Raw genomic sequence first — 13,840 nt, 5'->3', positions numbered from 1 at the left:
ACCTTTAGGGTTTTAAATCCAAACCTGGCTCTGGTTTTTGCAAATGGCCTCCATTTTTCTAGGCTGAAACATAACCATGGAAACAAATGCCCCCCAAATTTCAGAATGTTTGAAATCCATATCCATAATACATGGCTCTCTAATACTAACAAAATACCAGGGTGTTGTTTGAACATCATAATGATAAAACAGCATTTCAATACCTGTTCTGCTTTTCTTTAATAGTTCACAGAATGGAGATGGAAAGGTCACATACTGGTTTCTGGATTAGGGCTTGTCTGCACATGGAAATTTACTGGGATAGCCATGCCAATATAATAATACCAGTATAGGGAAACTTATTGACTTAGCTACGTAGACAAGCTCTTCGGTTGTTCTTTGAACTGTTCAAAATGCGGTGGTTTCACTTTACAAAGCTTCATACAAACACCATTTTTGGTTTGATCCACACAGATCTCAGAAAGGAAATGAATAAATGGGGGCATGAAGCATATGATACCCTCCCGTTTATTTGAATGGTTTGGGGTACATCCAAAGCTTTCAGATAACTGGGCATTCGGATAAACAGAAATGCTATTCCGAGCTGCAGTTTCACAGATCTTGAAATACAGGGAACACAGGCAGTGCAGGGTTTACAATGGCTTCAGTGGCTCCATAGAGCTGGGCCCATGCTCAGAAGGGGCCCCGGCCTGCTCCACTTGCACTGCGCTCCGAGACCCCACTGGGTCCCCCTGCCCACCACTTGCTTCTCTCGGCCTGCCCGCCGGCTGGCTGAGGACTCCTCTCCATCCCCTGGCCTCATCCCCTGCTCCTCTCAGCCCCCTGGCCAGACCCCAGTGCACCTCCGGCTCCGGGCAGTCTCTGCTTCCCACCACCTGAGGGGCCCACCTGTCTCCCCAGAGCTGAGCCACCTGGGACTGGTGCAGAAGCCTGGCCAGTCTCAGCCAGGTGGATGGGGAGACAGTGTGGAGGCTTGGCTGGGCCCCTCCAGGCCAGTGCACCTTGAGGGACCCAGGCCGGGGCAGGCCCTGGCTGGGATGATCGTGTCACTCCTGAGGGACCGGAGCTTTTCCCAGTCCTTGGACCAGCTCTGGCTGTGCTGCCAGCTCAGCCCCAGCAGACACAGTTGCCTCCCGGCAGGGCTGGTGAGTGCGGCTGGGAGGCAGGGCTTGGGGGAGTGGGTCGGTGGGGAGCTGGGCTGTGAAGGGGCAGGGAAGATCTGTGTGTGTTGGTGCACTAGGGAGTGGGGCTTCTGTGAGGGGTGCTGGGCAATTGTGGTGGGACGGTGGGCAGGGGTGGTATTGTACAGGGCACTATGCATTTGTGGGTGGGTGCTGGCCATAGTGGGTCCGGGGGCCTCTGGCCATAGGGAGTTGGGATGATGTTGGGCGGGGGGGGGGAGGGGGAGCTGTGTGGCACAGCACAGGTCCACCCCCGAGGGGAAGAGGCATGCTGCCAGCACAGGGCCGGGCAGGCCACTGTGCATCTGGCAACTGCCAGTTTGTAAATAGTGCCCTCGCATTGGGTGGAGTAGGGCTGCCCTTGCCATGCCATGCCCCTTTCCCTCTGGCTGGCCCCTTGCTCCTGGGACTGACCTTCCCCGCGCCATGCTCCATTGCCTCCATGGGGGCCCACAAATATGTTTGGCGCTGGGCCCACAAAAGGTTAATCCGGCCCGTAATGCTGACATTTCAGTGCTGCAGCTGTGCCACAGTGTGGATGCTTCCTATATCAACAGAAGGGATTTTTTCCATCTGTGTAGTTATCCACCCCTCCAAGAGGCAGTAGGTAGATGGATGGAAGAATCCTTCTGTTGACCTAGCCACATCCACACTGGGGGGTAGGTTGTCCTAACTATGGTGCTGAAGGCATGAAAATTTTCACAGCCCTGGGCAACGTAGCTAGGTTGACCTAAGTTTTAGGTGTAGGCCAGGTCTAGGACTTCAAGAATCTGTAGTTGCTGCTTGAGATCCAAACACAGATATATATTTTTTTACATTGTCCTGCCAAGCTGCGCAAACAAGATTAGATCTCACTAGTTGCAGTAACCAATAAGAACCACTATTCAAATATAAAGCTGTTGAGTAGTGCTAGTGGATGTTAAGAGGCTAATTGAGAACTTATCAGTGGGTGATTCACTAACATAGGGCTACATGGGGGGTGGAGGAGGCACACCGTGGATTCGGATAAACTAGGATTTTGGAAAAAGGGTATTTGGATAATTGGAATTATACTGTATAAAAGAGCGAGTTGTATAGAGAAGATAGATCGGGGGCTTCTGTTCTCCGTATCTCACAATACAACATGAGAACAAGAGGACAGTGAATGAAACTAAAAAGGTGAGAAATTCAAACCAATAAAAGGAAATACTTTTTTCACACAACACCTGATTAAGCTGTGGAACTTCTTGCTGCAGGAAGTCATTGCGGCCAAGAACTTAAGATTCAAAAAGAGAGTGCATAATTATATGGCTATCAAGAATATCCAGAGTTATAATTAATGACAACAAACATTTAGGAACCTTGTGCTTCAGTGCTTAAGCCAACCTCTAGCTATTAGAGATCAGGGTGAGACCGGCAGATATCCCACATTTGCAGACTGTGGGATTCTGACAACTTCCACTGAAACATTTGGTACTGGCCAGTGTCAGAGAGGATACTGAACTAAATAGGCATTGCTGCTGACCCAGAATACCACTTCCTATGGTCCACATGGGTTTGCACTCCTCAATTTTTGCTGAGTTTGAAGCTCAAACCTCAAACTGAAACTCAGTCAATCAATACTATCCAGATCTACCTGGTTCTATGTCAAAACCTTGTGAAACTCGAACAAGTTCAACAGAAAATCATAACTTGGCTTGTGTGTATCTGAAATTGAGAAGCCTAACAATAATAATCACTGTACACTCCTATGGCACCATCTGAGGATCAAATGCTTTGCAAAGATTGATTAATTTAACTTAACTACACACCCAGTGATGTAGGTAAATATATATTTTCTGCCTTTTCAGATATGAAAACTGAGGCAGACAGCAATTATGTTATTGTCCAACATCTATGGCAGAAGTAAGAACAGAACCCAGATCACCCAATTTCAAGTTTTGTACTTCAACTACTGGACTATCCTTCCCCTCCTCAGTGAATCTTTGGGAACACAGTCTGAGTTTAGAGTACAGAACAAAACCAGATGAATTCTAGGTGATTTCAGCTATCATGTTGTACATGGCACACTGTGGGACATCAACAATTCTGCATCAATGAAACATTATTGCATAAAGTCAGTCTTCAGTGTGCCACTCACTTTTTGCTGCTCCAGTCAGCACACAGTAGTAGCATTTTCTGTGCAGTGTTCCAAGCTAAGCACTGACAAACAATGTGCAGAGGGGAACCTTTGATATCTAGGTATGCATACCTGAACAGAAATGAATTTACCTTTCTGGTCTCTCGTATTTTTCCATGCAGTACTGGCTAATCAGCCAAGGTATTTCGCTTTAAACAATAAATATTTCTCTCACTGCCCATCTCTTCCTTTCATTTGATCCAGCAGAAAGTCAGAAAAATCCACTGATGAAAAAACAATCATGATTGTGGCAACAGACTGTGATACCACAGAGAATGATAGCTTCTTTGGAAGAATTAAGCAGAGATTTGGTAAGATAAGAGAGGACTCCTTATTCAAAACATACTGGGCTGTACCCTGAGTTCCTTATTCGGTTTTCAATCACTCTTTATCCAGGACAAACACCCAGGATCCAAGTATCAGAAGGTGTTAGTGTTAGTCTGTATCCACAAAAACAATGAGGAGTCTGGCGGCACCTTAAAGACTAACAGATTTATTTGGGCATAAGCTTTCGTGGGAAAAAAAAAAAACCACTTCTTCAGATGCATGGAGTGAAAATTACAGATACAGGTATAAATATATTGGCACATGAAGAGAAGGGAGTTGCCTTACAAGTGGAGAACCAGTGTTGACAAGGCCAATTCAGTCAGATTGGATGTGGTCCACTCCCAATAATTGATGAGGAGGTGTCAATACCAAAAGAGGGAAAACTGCTTTTGTAGTGAGCCAGGATCCAGTTGTGCAATCATTTACACTAGTGCAAAGTGGGTGTAAAACCATTTTGATTTGGTAGCATTGTACACCCTCTTTGTAGGTGTAAAAAAGTCTGCAAGGTACAGGACAGAAATGAATCAAGCCCCCATTGTCTTTAGTGGGAGTTTTGCCTCACAAGAATTGATGAAAACTGAGTAAGAAATTTAAGATTTGGCTGAGTACAAATATTGTCAATGGCAAGAAGAATAAAGACAGTCACAACTAGCTAATTACTTTGGATAGATGTTCCCATATTATAAGTCAGTCTTGGTGTAAAAGAATAAAACAAAAATAAGTGGCAACACTGTGTGTAAGAACACTTCTGAGCCTATTCAATGTGTGCACGCAATGGTAACTGAGGTAGTTTTCTCATTTCAGATACATTCCTGCTGCATGTGCTTGATTAACTTCATGGCAGTGCTGTTTAGTGAGCTTGCATCTTCACTGCCTTTCACGTTATTCATTTTTGCTAGGTCTTTGAATCAAGATGTGTTTTCTACATCTGTAGGCTGCTTAGGCTTGTTGTTGTCTCTTAATGTTAAAAATGAATATCTCAGTCCTCCTGCCATGCTAAAGAAGAGAGAGCAGACACAGGGTCAGGAATACTTGCTGACAAAAATCAGATATGTATATAACAACTTTCCTTCCAAAAGATTTCAAAGTGCTTTACAGACAGAGAGCCAGATTCTCAGCTGGTGTAAATTTATATAGCTTAGAGCTACACTGATTTACATGAGCAGAGAATCTGGCCCTGAATACACGGGGGAAGGGGGAAATCAATAAATAACCACTCTATAGCACCCAAATGGGTTGGGCTGCAGGTAACACAACAGATTTTATGAACTGGAAATGAAAAATGATTACTCCTACTGAAAGTACACCATCCTGGCACACAGATTCAGTAACAAGTCACAGGGATAAGCACATCTCATTGAATCAACATTCCCATTTCCTGCAATACTTGGAGTTTCCTTAGATGTCTCATCCCCAAACTGACAAGACCCAGCTCTGCTCATAAAAAATAATGAGCTACAGCTCCTAGTAGTAAAACTGCAGGTATATCTACATAATTACAATCTTAATATGACAAAATAAATATACAGAAACAAACATAAATAGACATAAAAATTAGAACTGATCCTAATTCATTTTACATCTTGAGGCAACATATAGCACTTGCCCAGCCACAGGTTTCAAAATTACCTCAGCCAAATTGGCCAACTGAAACAAAAACAAACTAGTGCTCATTAAGGAATAGTTTCTCAGTTTTACCAAATGAAGACCAGTCAGATTCCACTTACCAAATATTTAGCCCTACAAAGTTTAATATAGAGAATATGTAGTCTCCACCAATCAACATTCCAATATAAGCAATGGATATATTCTGAAAAGAAATCAAAAGCCATGCATTTACTAAACAATTTTAGCCTCTGAGAACTTAGATGTCATCAAGTTAATTTGCTTTTGAACGTTTTTAGCTGTTGTCCTTTAAAAAACTATTACTAAAATCAGTTTCACAGTGTGGCAAGTTTACCGATAATGTAAAAACAATATATAATAAACAATCATCAATTTTCCCAAATATGAACAATTCACTACAAGCTGATTCAGGTAGAATGTTTTTGAAGGACCAGAAAGTCCAAGGACTATTTCTTTAATACTTTTCTATGTACCTTTTTTGCAGGGTACATTTTCAGCTGAGCCCAACCTCTCTTTTTCAGGTGAAAATCTCAGCATCTGTGTCTATAGTGTCTTAATTTACGTCTGCAATTGTGTAGAAGTGCTGGCATTCAGATTTGCACTGGCTATTCAACTGTTGGCACAAATTGGGCCCTCCCCACCCCAAAAAAATGGATGCTACTTTTTGCAATATAAGGAGGGTTCCTCTTCACTGCAAAAGGGTGTGTTCTGGTGGCATCTTAAAGATTTATTTAGATTTATTTGGGCATAAGCTTTCATGGGTAAAAAACCCACTTCTTCAGATGCATGGAGTGAAAATTACAGATGCAGGCATTATTATACTGACCAAATTTTGGTATGTTATTTGGGTCTTCATGTATTGGAAGACCCTTGTTCCCTTGTTTATGACGAAACGCCTAAAGGATTCTTATGTCACTTCAAATTTGGGGTGGATATATGTGAACCAGTATACAAAGCAATGTCTGTGGCATTGATTTTATTGTGCCTGTAATGATCCGCATTTCTTTAGTTATTTTCCGATTTGTAATGTGCCCTATCCAGATGTCTCAGGGCAAATGTACAAAAGTTAAAACAACAATGCACGGATCAGATCTGAGAGATAAGGTTTCCACTTTAATGCTTGCAGGAATTAGAAAAGAAAACATTCAGAAGACAGCAACTTCAATGCTCCTTTGACAAATTTAAACATGTTGGAGCCATCCAATTGGGGCTTCTCTAAGCTTTTGCATCCAGTCCGACCAAGGCCATTCTAGAGGAGATGCTTAGGATCTTCTCTCCTTTGTTCAGACTGAGAACCATTTTACCAGTTTGTTTTTTTTTAAACCAGTACTCTTCTTTCATTTGACAACTCTTGTGTTCTCCTCCATGAATAGGCTGGCAAGAGGAGTCAATTGTGCAGTCAGTGACCTTCTCACATGGACACTCAGGCCTTATCTACATGAGGGAGTTGCACTTTTGTTATTTAATTTAATTTATTTAATTGGTTTAGTTAAACCATGCTTTGTTTGTATTATCTTAAGTGAATTAGGAATCGGTTTAAGATAAACCAAAATAAGTCACTCAAACTGAAATAAATGTGTTCAAACAGGAGCTTGCATCAGATTAACTAAATCAGTTTAAAATCACACCTTTAATTACACTGGTGCAGCTTTATCAAGCAGGGAAGGCCGGAGTAATGTTCATTTCTACAATACATCTGAGCTTCACTTAGTCCTGGGAGAAATTATACTCATTCTCCTAATGTGGATCTCCTGTACTGGCAAATGTAGCACTGCCACCAAGACATGGATTAGCCATTTGTTGTGTTTCCAGCTCATACATACACTCACAACATCAGCAAGACTCTTGGTGACTGAATACTCTTCACCATGTTCTGAATATTTTTCACTATTTCAGTGTTCTCACTCTTTTTTCCTGCTACCACTTACCTTGATTGCACCAACCACTGATGTCGTAAGTGCAGAATTGTAATGGCTGCACAAGACTGTAGAATACATTAAGAGAAACCTAAGGCGAAGAAACAAATCTTAGTAAATTCATTCCACATGAATCTATTAAACAATTCAACATTATACAATGGTATTCCAGTTAAATCAAAAGTAAAAGGTTTATGACTTTTAAAGTAAAAAACATATGACTGACACTGGGTTACATTAAGTACAATACTGAATGGCCCTACTTCAGGGTGACCCAGGATAGTAAGATTTACATTAGCACTTCTAGTGTTAAATTGTGCTATAGCTTTTTTTAGAAACACAATCTCTATATCTCTGTCCATAGGTTGTGGACTACCCCTAAACTGACCTAGGTCCTGACCCTTCAAGGCACGTACAGCTTCTAAGAGGTGCTAAGCATCCTTGTCTCTTATTAACACCAATGGGAGTCAAGGATGCTCAGAAACACTTTGAAGTGCTCAGGACCTTGCATGATCAAAGCCCGACTGAAGTCCTCAAACTTATTGGTTCCTTTGAAGTACATTCAGCGTTCTGAAAAAGCAGCTCTGAAAAAGACATGGTAGGATTAGGGTTTAGTTTCTTTTCATGACTCCCATACCAAATTTGTTCAGATTACAAGTCTAAAAATTATTTGTATAAATGTCAGCTGTGCAAGCCCCACCCGAGATGCACCTCAGGCTGCATCTTCTCTGCCTTTTAAATCACCACCAGTAGTACCAATTTCGTTATGTGTACTTACTTGACACTGGCTGGAGATGCAGTGAGACAGAATAGAATCCAGCTCACTTTCCTATATTTTTATTTGCTCTGCTAACTGTAGCAAAGGCTCGTGTTTTATTCATATTCATCATTTGTATAGCACTTGAATTGTGCTAGGTGCTTTAAAGAATAAATAAACATAGTCCCTACCCTAAATAACATGCAATCTATTAAACTCAGTGCAATAAGCTCATATAATTTGGAGATGACATTTTAGAGTCATGTTTCTGACCACCACAGTTAAAAAAAAAAGTGCCAGCAAGTGTTCTGATCATAGTCCACGTTCTTAGAAATCTCCTGAGCTTTACCATCTTACATTTCAATGAAGTACATTCTCCTAGAAATTCCCAGAGAACTATCTTGAGTATTTACTGTTTTCTACCTAACTAACTACATTTCTGAGAGATGAAATAAAATTGCTGCCAAAACCTCTTCATATATCACTGCCTTCTTACCCCAAGAAGCAGGAGAGAAGAAACTGAAAGAGAAATAAAAGATTTGTCCAGTGCTTGAAATCTGTGACCTATTAAAAAGAAAGAAATATGCAATTAAATACTGTATAATTAAATATGGTATATACATTCAGGGAAACATTGTTAAAATGAAAATGTCCAAAATAAGAAAAACAATTGATTACAATTCATGCTAGAATTATGGAGGGTTTATATTCACCTGGGAGACAGATTTATACATTTAGCAGGCTAACAGTACAATTGATTTGTAACATATTCTTTAATTTTGTCTGGTATAGCAATCTTAACAGAGCAGGCACATTAGACTGCATGTTGCAAACACTATGCAACAAATGAATAATTCTTTATACAGAATCTTGGTTTGAACTCTCATTCGTTGATGCTGTTGCCTAATAGTGCATATCATTAATATGCAACAAACTAGAATTTACACTAAAACTAGTTAAAGGATAAAGAATTAAACCTTCTCCAGAAAAGACACCTATTCTATATCAATGTATTGCATATTCACAGCTTTTAGGGCCTAATTCTGCACCTACTGAAAGCAAAGGGAGCATTGCTACAGATATTACTGGATACAGGATCAGACCCTAATCCTTCTTTTCAGTGAGATTTTACAAATGAATGTGTCTTTTAGAAGGTTTTCAAGCATGAGATTAGATATAAGCAGCTCTGGGATCTAGTCCCCTCTCTGCCACAGGCTTCTGATATGACCCAGGGCAAGTCACTTAACCTGCCTGGACCTCAATTTCTGCCTGTACAGTTGGAGATGATAATTCTTAATCTTACAGGGGAGTTTTGTGACTAAAATTTGTAAAGCACTAGGAGATCCTTGGATAGAAGGGACTATAGCCCCAATCGTGCAAATCATCCTTATTCACTTAATTAGACCCATTCTACTCAACCCAGGTAAGAATTACTGACAATTCAATGGGACCACTCATATGAGAAAGTGTTTGCAGGATTCAGCATGCAGATTGTCTTGTTGGGGGTGAGCAACAGTATCAAACAGTAAGGTATAATTTAGAGAGGGAAAAACCTTTACCTTTGGAAACGTCCTCAACTATTAAAATAACCCACCCTCTTTTATGCTATCTTTTATAGATGTAAACCAGGGCTTGGTTTTCATAAGTGGAGTTAAGATCCACATCTTTTACAAGCACACTTACTGCATGTTGCATGCAAAGCAGGAATTTACGCACATACAAGCAGGCAGGCACCTGCTAGACTTGTTTACATGCAGTTCTCCAGTTACTGGGCACAGATGGTAAATGTGCATGCAAAGAAGGACTGCAATTTGACCTCTCTACATTTTTGAAAATCAGACCCCCCAAGTGACTTGTTTGGATTCTTAGCTGTAGTTGCTTTGAGGATTAACAATAGTTTGTTTGATCTGCTGTCCTATCAACACCCATTATGCATAGCTGTATGAAAGGGAGGGCTAGCTATACTGAACACTCATTTTTCTACCACTTTCACATATGGGTGTTGGGCAATATTTTCTTGGAAGTGCACACGTTTTTGCCTTTGAGGTGAAAAGAAGCCCTTACTCTGCTCCCTAAAAATATGCAATTGTGTATGGGGGAGATCAAAACACTCGCTTATGTTATCAAGATTTGTTTCCAATGTGCAAGGGCAGGACTACTCCGTATCTGAAAAATTTCATGTATCTAGTCAAACAAAAGGCTCCTATATCACTCTGAAGGTTGTTCCTTGGGAAGAAACACAACTAAACAAAAAATTCACATATCAGTCACTACTAAATGTGTCAATAAGATTCATTTGCATTAACTTTGATGATAAACTGGAATCATGATTGTTACAGTTACTGAAGACACTTCATTTCTGTTTTGTTAGTTCATACTCCACTAACAATCAATCAGCCAGCTGTGTTAAGGACAAATTAATAACAAGACACTCCTAGATTACCCTTTCCTCACTGCCAGCCTATGGGATGCTTTACTCTACCAGATCTGTATGAATCAGCGGGAGTGGGAACAGTTTCCATTCCACACAGATTGAACACAAATATTTTGGTTGGCATGTGGTTGTCTCTTCTCATTACAGGGCACAGACTGCACAGTGCCCATGCTGAATTACAGCAGAAAACATTGTAATGTAGCACCAAAGCAACAAAAATTTGTTACATGACAACCAGGTAAAAACAGGTATCTCCCTTAATCTACAGATTATTCATCAATGTTTCTACATTACCATGGCATTTTCCATTATTTGAAGTAAATATTCATCATGCTGGGTCAGCTATACAGGTGTCTCCTATTCTGGAACTTAATTCTAATAGGTACAAATATGTGTTGTCAATAGCCATGATACATTTGTGGGATGGGGTCTTTTTAAAAATAAACTGTGCATGAAATTGCTTGTGAAAGGTGCCAGAGCAACAGCCCAGCACAATGAAATCCTTGATTTATTCGCAGAACAAGCATAGCGCAGACTGCAGCAGAGCAGACTTCCTCAAGCATTCCCATCAAAATGCCTCAACCCTGCCTTACAGGGATCATATCTAAGTGTGAGAGAGCAGTTCAATCCCAATAACCACATAAGCTTAGCCTCCATTGAGACTGCCAACTAAGGGGGCAGCTGTGTTTTTTGTGATGGAGACACGGGTTCACTGGACTGAAGCCACAAGATGATGTTTTGCAAAAAGGACTGAACTAAGCCATAATATATTTGTAGTGGGTGACAATGTTCCAGGTAACTGCAGAATTTTAAGAACACACCAATATGAATGTCACAAAGAACTAAGTGCCCAACAACATGCAGCAAAGAACAATATAATGAATAATAATAAATAAATAATAATACATAAACTCTTATATAGCACTTTCCAGCAGTAGATCGCAAAGCACTTTACAAAGGAGGTCAGTATCATTAACCCCATTTTACAGATGGTGAAACTGAGGCACAGAGCAGTGACAATGTGACTTACCCCAGGTCATCCAGCAGGCCAGTGGCAGAGCCAGGAATAGAAAGTGGGTCTCCAGTGCTCTATCCACTGTGCAACACTGCCTCCACTGATGTGCTATAATTATCTATGAAGGGCCACTGAGCTATCATGAGCTTATAACTAAATGATATGTAGGTCACAAGTGGGGATTGGGTCTAGCTAATTCTGAATATTCTCTCTTTGATAGAAGAATAGATGCCATGGAAGTTGCTTGCTTTGGCTACTCTCAGCCTCATTTTAGAGCATTTGGCAAAACTGAAAGCTCATAAATCACATGACACAGCTTGGGCCTTATTTTGTAAGTAATTCCAGCTGCTATTCATTAGTCATTAGTAAGTTTTGCACACTGACTGACAGAGGACTAGTATTATGGTTAAGGACCACTAATTATAGTAAGGGTTTGCAGGATCTTTCTGGTGAAGAAAAAGCCCAAGCTATATGGAATCCAAATGCTGGCCTCCAAATACAGAGGGAAAGGTGCCTTGTAAAAACCCATGAAGTAGAGAGTCAAAATGAGAGATACTGAGAGCAGTAATCTCAAAGTTCTAACTGTAATGGGAAAAGGTAAAAAGGAAAGACTATTGTGCTACTTAGTGTAGCTTTATTTGTTCTTTATCATGGAGAAAAAGTGGGAAAGTGAATTTACGATGTGATTACTCATCATTTTGTGTCATTGAACTTCCTACATTGAAGAAAAAAAAATCTTCCTAGCTGGCTGAAAAATTCATGGCCAGAACATAGCTGGACTAACACCATGTACAAGCCGAATGAAATTAACAGGATCGCACGGGGATGTAGTTCAGGGCAGAATGTGGCCCTAAGTTTGGAGAATGGCGCTAGAGCATTTTGTTCCAAGGAACTCTAGATACAGCAAAATAACTAAAATAATTAGGGAAGTGTACTAGTGTGAGATGTCTAACGGTGCTGCTCACCTGCTGAAGGTCTCCAGTGGAGAAGCTAATAAGCATTGTGGGTATCACCATAAAATAAGCATTATAGAAAAGGACTCCATATTTTCCCAGCTCCTGTGAAAAATTAAACACACCTTTTGTAAACCTGGACCATTTGATAACAACCAACATCCCTGTAACAACCAACATCCCTTCAGGCAATTTATTTATGAATGTGAAAAACTTCATGCAGTACAATTTAAATGACAAATTTGTTACCATTGGGTTTCAAAACTAAACACTGAGCTGAACTAACATTTCAGTTAGCCTGTCTGCAGACTCAGTAAAGCAACACTGCACTGGTTCACATTCAAACATATATATCCATAACCATACAGTTAGAAACTCAGTTAGGTCTAAATCTTTAACTGCTTTGTGTCACACAGCTGAAGGATTTAGCCTGACATAGCTGTCCATGAGAGAACTCACCACATCTAGCATAGGGTAAATCTTCAGTAGTGTAGGGCTGACACAGTGGCTCCTACATCACCTCCCCAGCCCCGGTGTAGTGGGTGTGACGAGGAGAAAAGGGATGATCCCAGGGTGGTAATATGGAGCGCTTTGAGTCACTGGCAACTGATGTAACCTAGAGCAATCCTAAGGCTGCTGAATATTTTGTAGGGGGATTTGCCTGGTACAGGGGAAGCCAAGAATCAGGGGAATGCAAAGGTCACCTTTTAGCAACACTGTGTGGTCCCTGACTGTAGCCAAATATCTGGGTTTTAATTTTTGCTGTAAAATGAAAGCTTAAATTCTGCAGAAATAGATGGAGTACAATGTACAGAATAGGTTCAGTTTGACCTCTTTGATTACTAAAGGACATATACCCATTGTAGGGCTGAAATCCTGGCCCCAGTGAAGTCAATGGTAAAACTCCCATCGACTTCAGTAGGGCCAGGTTTCACCCAATGTGTTTAATGCTTGGTGCTTAAAGCTATAAAGGCCTGCCAGCTTCATAGCACTTCTTGTTTTGGAGAGCAAATTGCTTCTTGAATTACAAGGGATTAGTGCATAATCTGTTCTTTTTGTGTTAGTTTATTCTTGCACCATTTTGTTTTGGTCATTTCTGCGTTAGAAAAATGCAAGAAAAACTGAAGGAAACAAGAATTACAACTCCAAAATGGTTTCATTTAAAAAACAACAAACAGAGTAAAATTCAAAGATATTGTTAGTTTGGAAAAAAAAGTGTAAAATGATTGATATTAAATGCTTAATGTGATCACAATACCACTCAGGTGGGTACAGCATGGAAAGAGGCAACCTTCCACAAAGTCCTTAATTACATGCTATGTTCTTGTGGAACCACCCACTGGGGCAAGATGGTTCATTTTCCATGCACGTTCAGTTCCGGGGCTCTCCAAAGCCACCTGTTATACCAGCATCACCACAACAGTTGGCACATTTAGTGATATAAAACACTTGGTTACTAAGAATTGGATTGAG

General features: G+C 40.7%; 1 protein-coding gene across 3 annotated transcripts in view; it reads right to left on the bottom strand.

Annotated features, from left to right (window-relative positions):
• Positions 1-3,811: 3,811 nt before the first annotated feature.
• Positions 3,812-13,840, bottom strand: part of SLC35D2 (solute carrier family 35 member D2) — a 28,278-nt gene continuing 18,249 nt past the window's right edge. For all 3 annotated transcript variants that reach the window (XM_005304280.4, XM_008163172.4, XM_024101147.3), the window contains 5 exons: positions 12,380-12,472; positions 8,462-8,529; positions 7,221-7,299; positions 5,394-5,476; positions 3,812-4,662 (listed from right to left, as the gene is read on the bottom strand). In XM_005304280.4, the coding sequence (XP_005304337.2) occupies positions 4,575-4,662; positions 5,394-5,476; positions 7,221-7,299; positions 8,462-8,529; positions 12,380-12,472 (411 nt within the window). In that variant the 3' untranslated portion in view covers positions 3,812-4,574. The remainder of the gene's footprint in view (positions 4,663-5,393; positions 5,477-7,220; positions 7,300-8,461; positions 8,530-12,379; positions 12,473-13,840) is intronic.

Source organism: Chrysemys picta, chromosome 6 (genome assembly GCF_011386835.1).
Source record: "Chrysemys picta bellii isolate R12L10 chromosome 6, ASM1138683v2, whole genome shotgun sequence".
Taxonomy (NCBI): Eukaryota; Metazoa; Chordata; order Testudines; family Emydidae; genus Chrysemys; species Chrysemys picta.
This window is presented reverse-complemented; position numbering and strand designations above follow the sequence as displayed.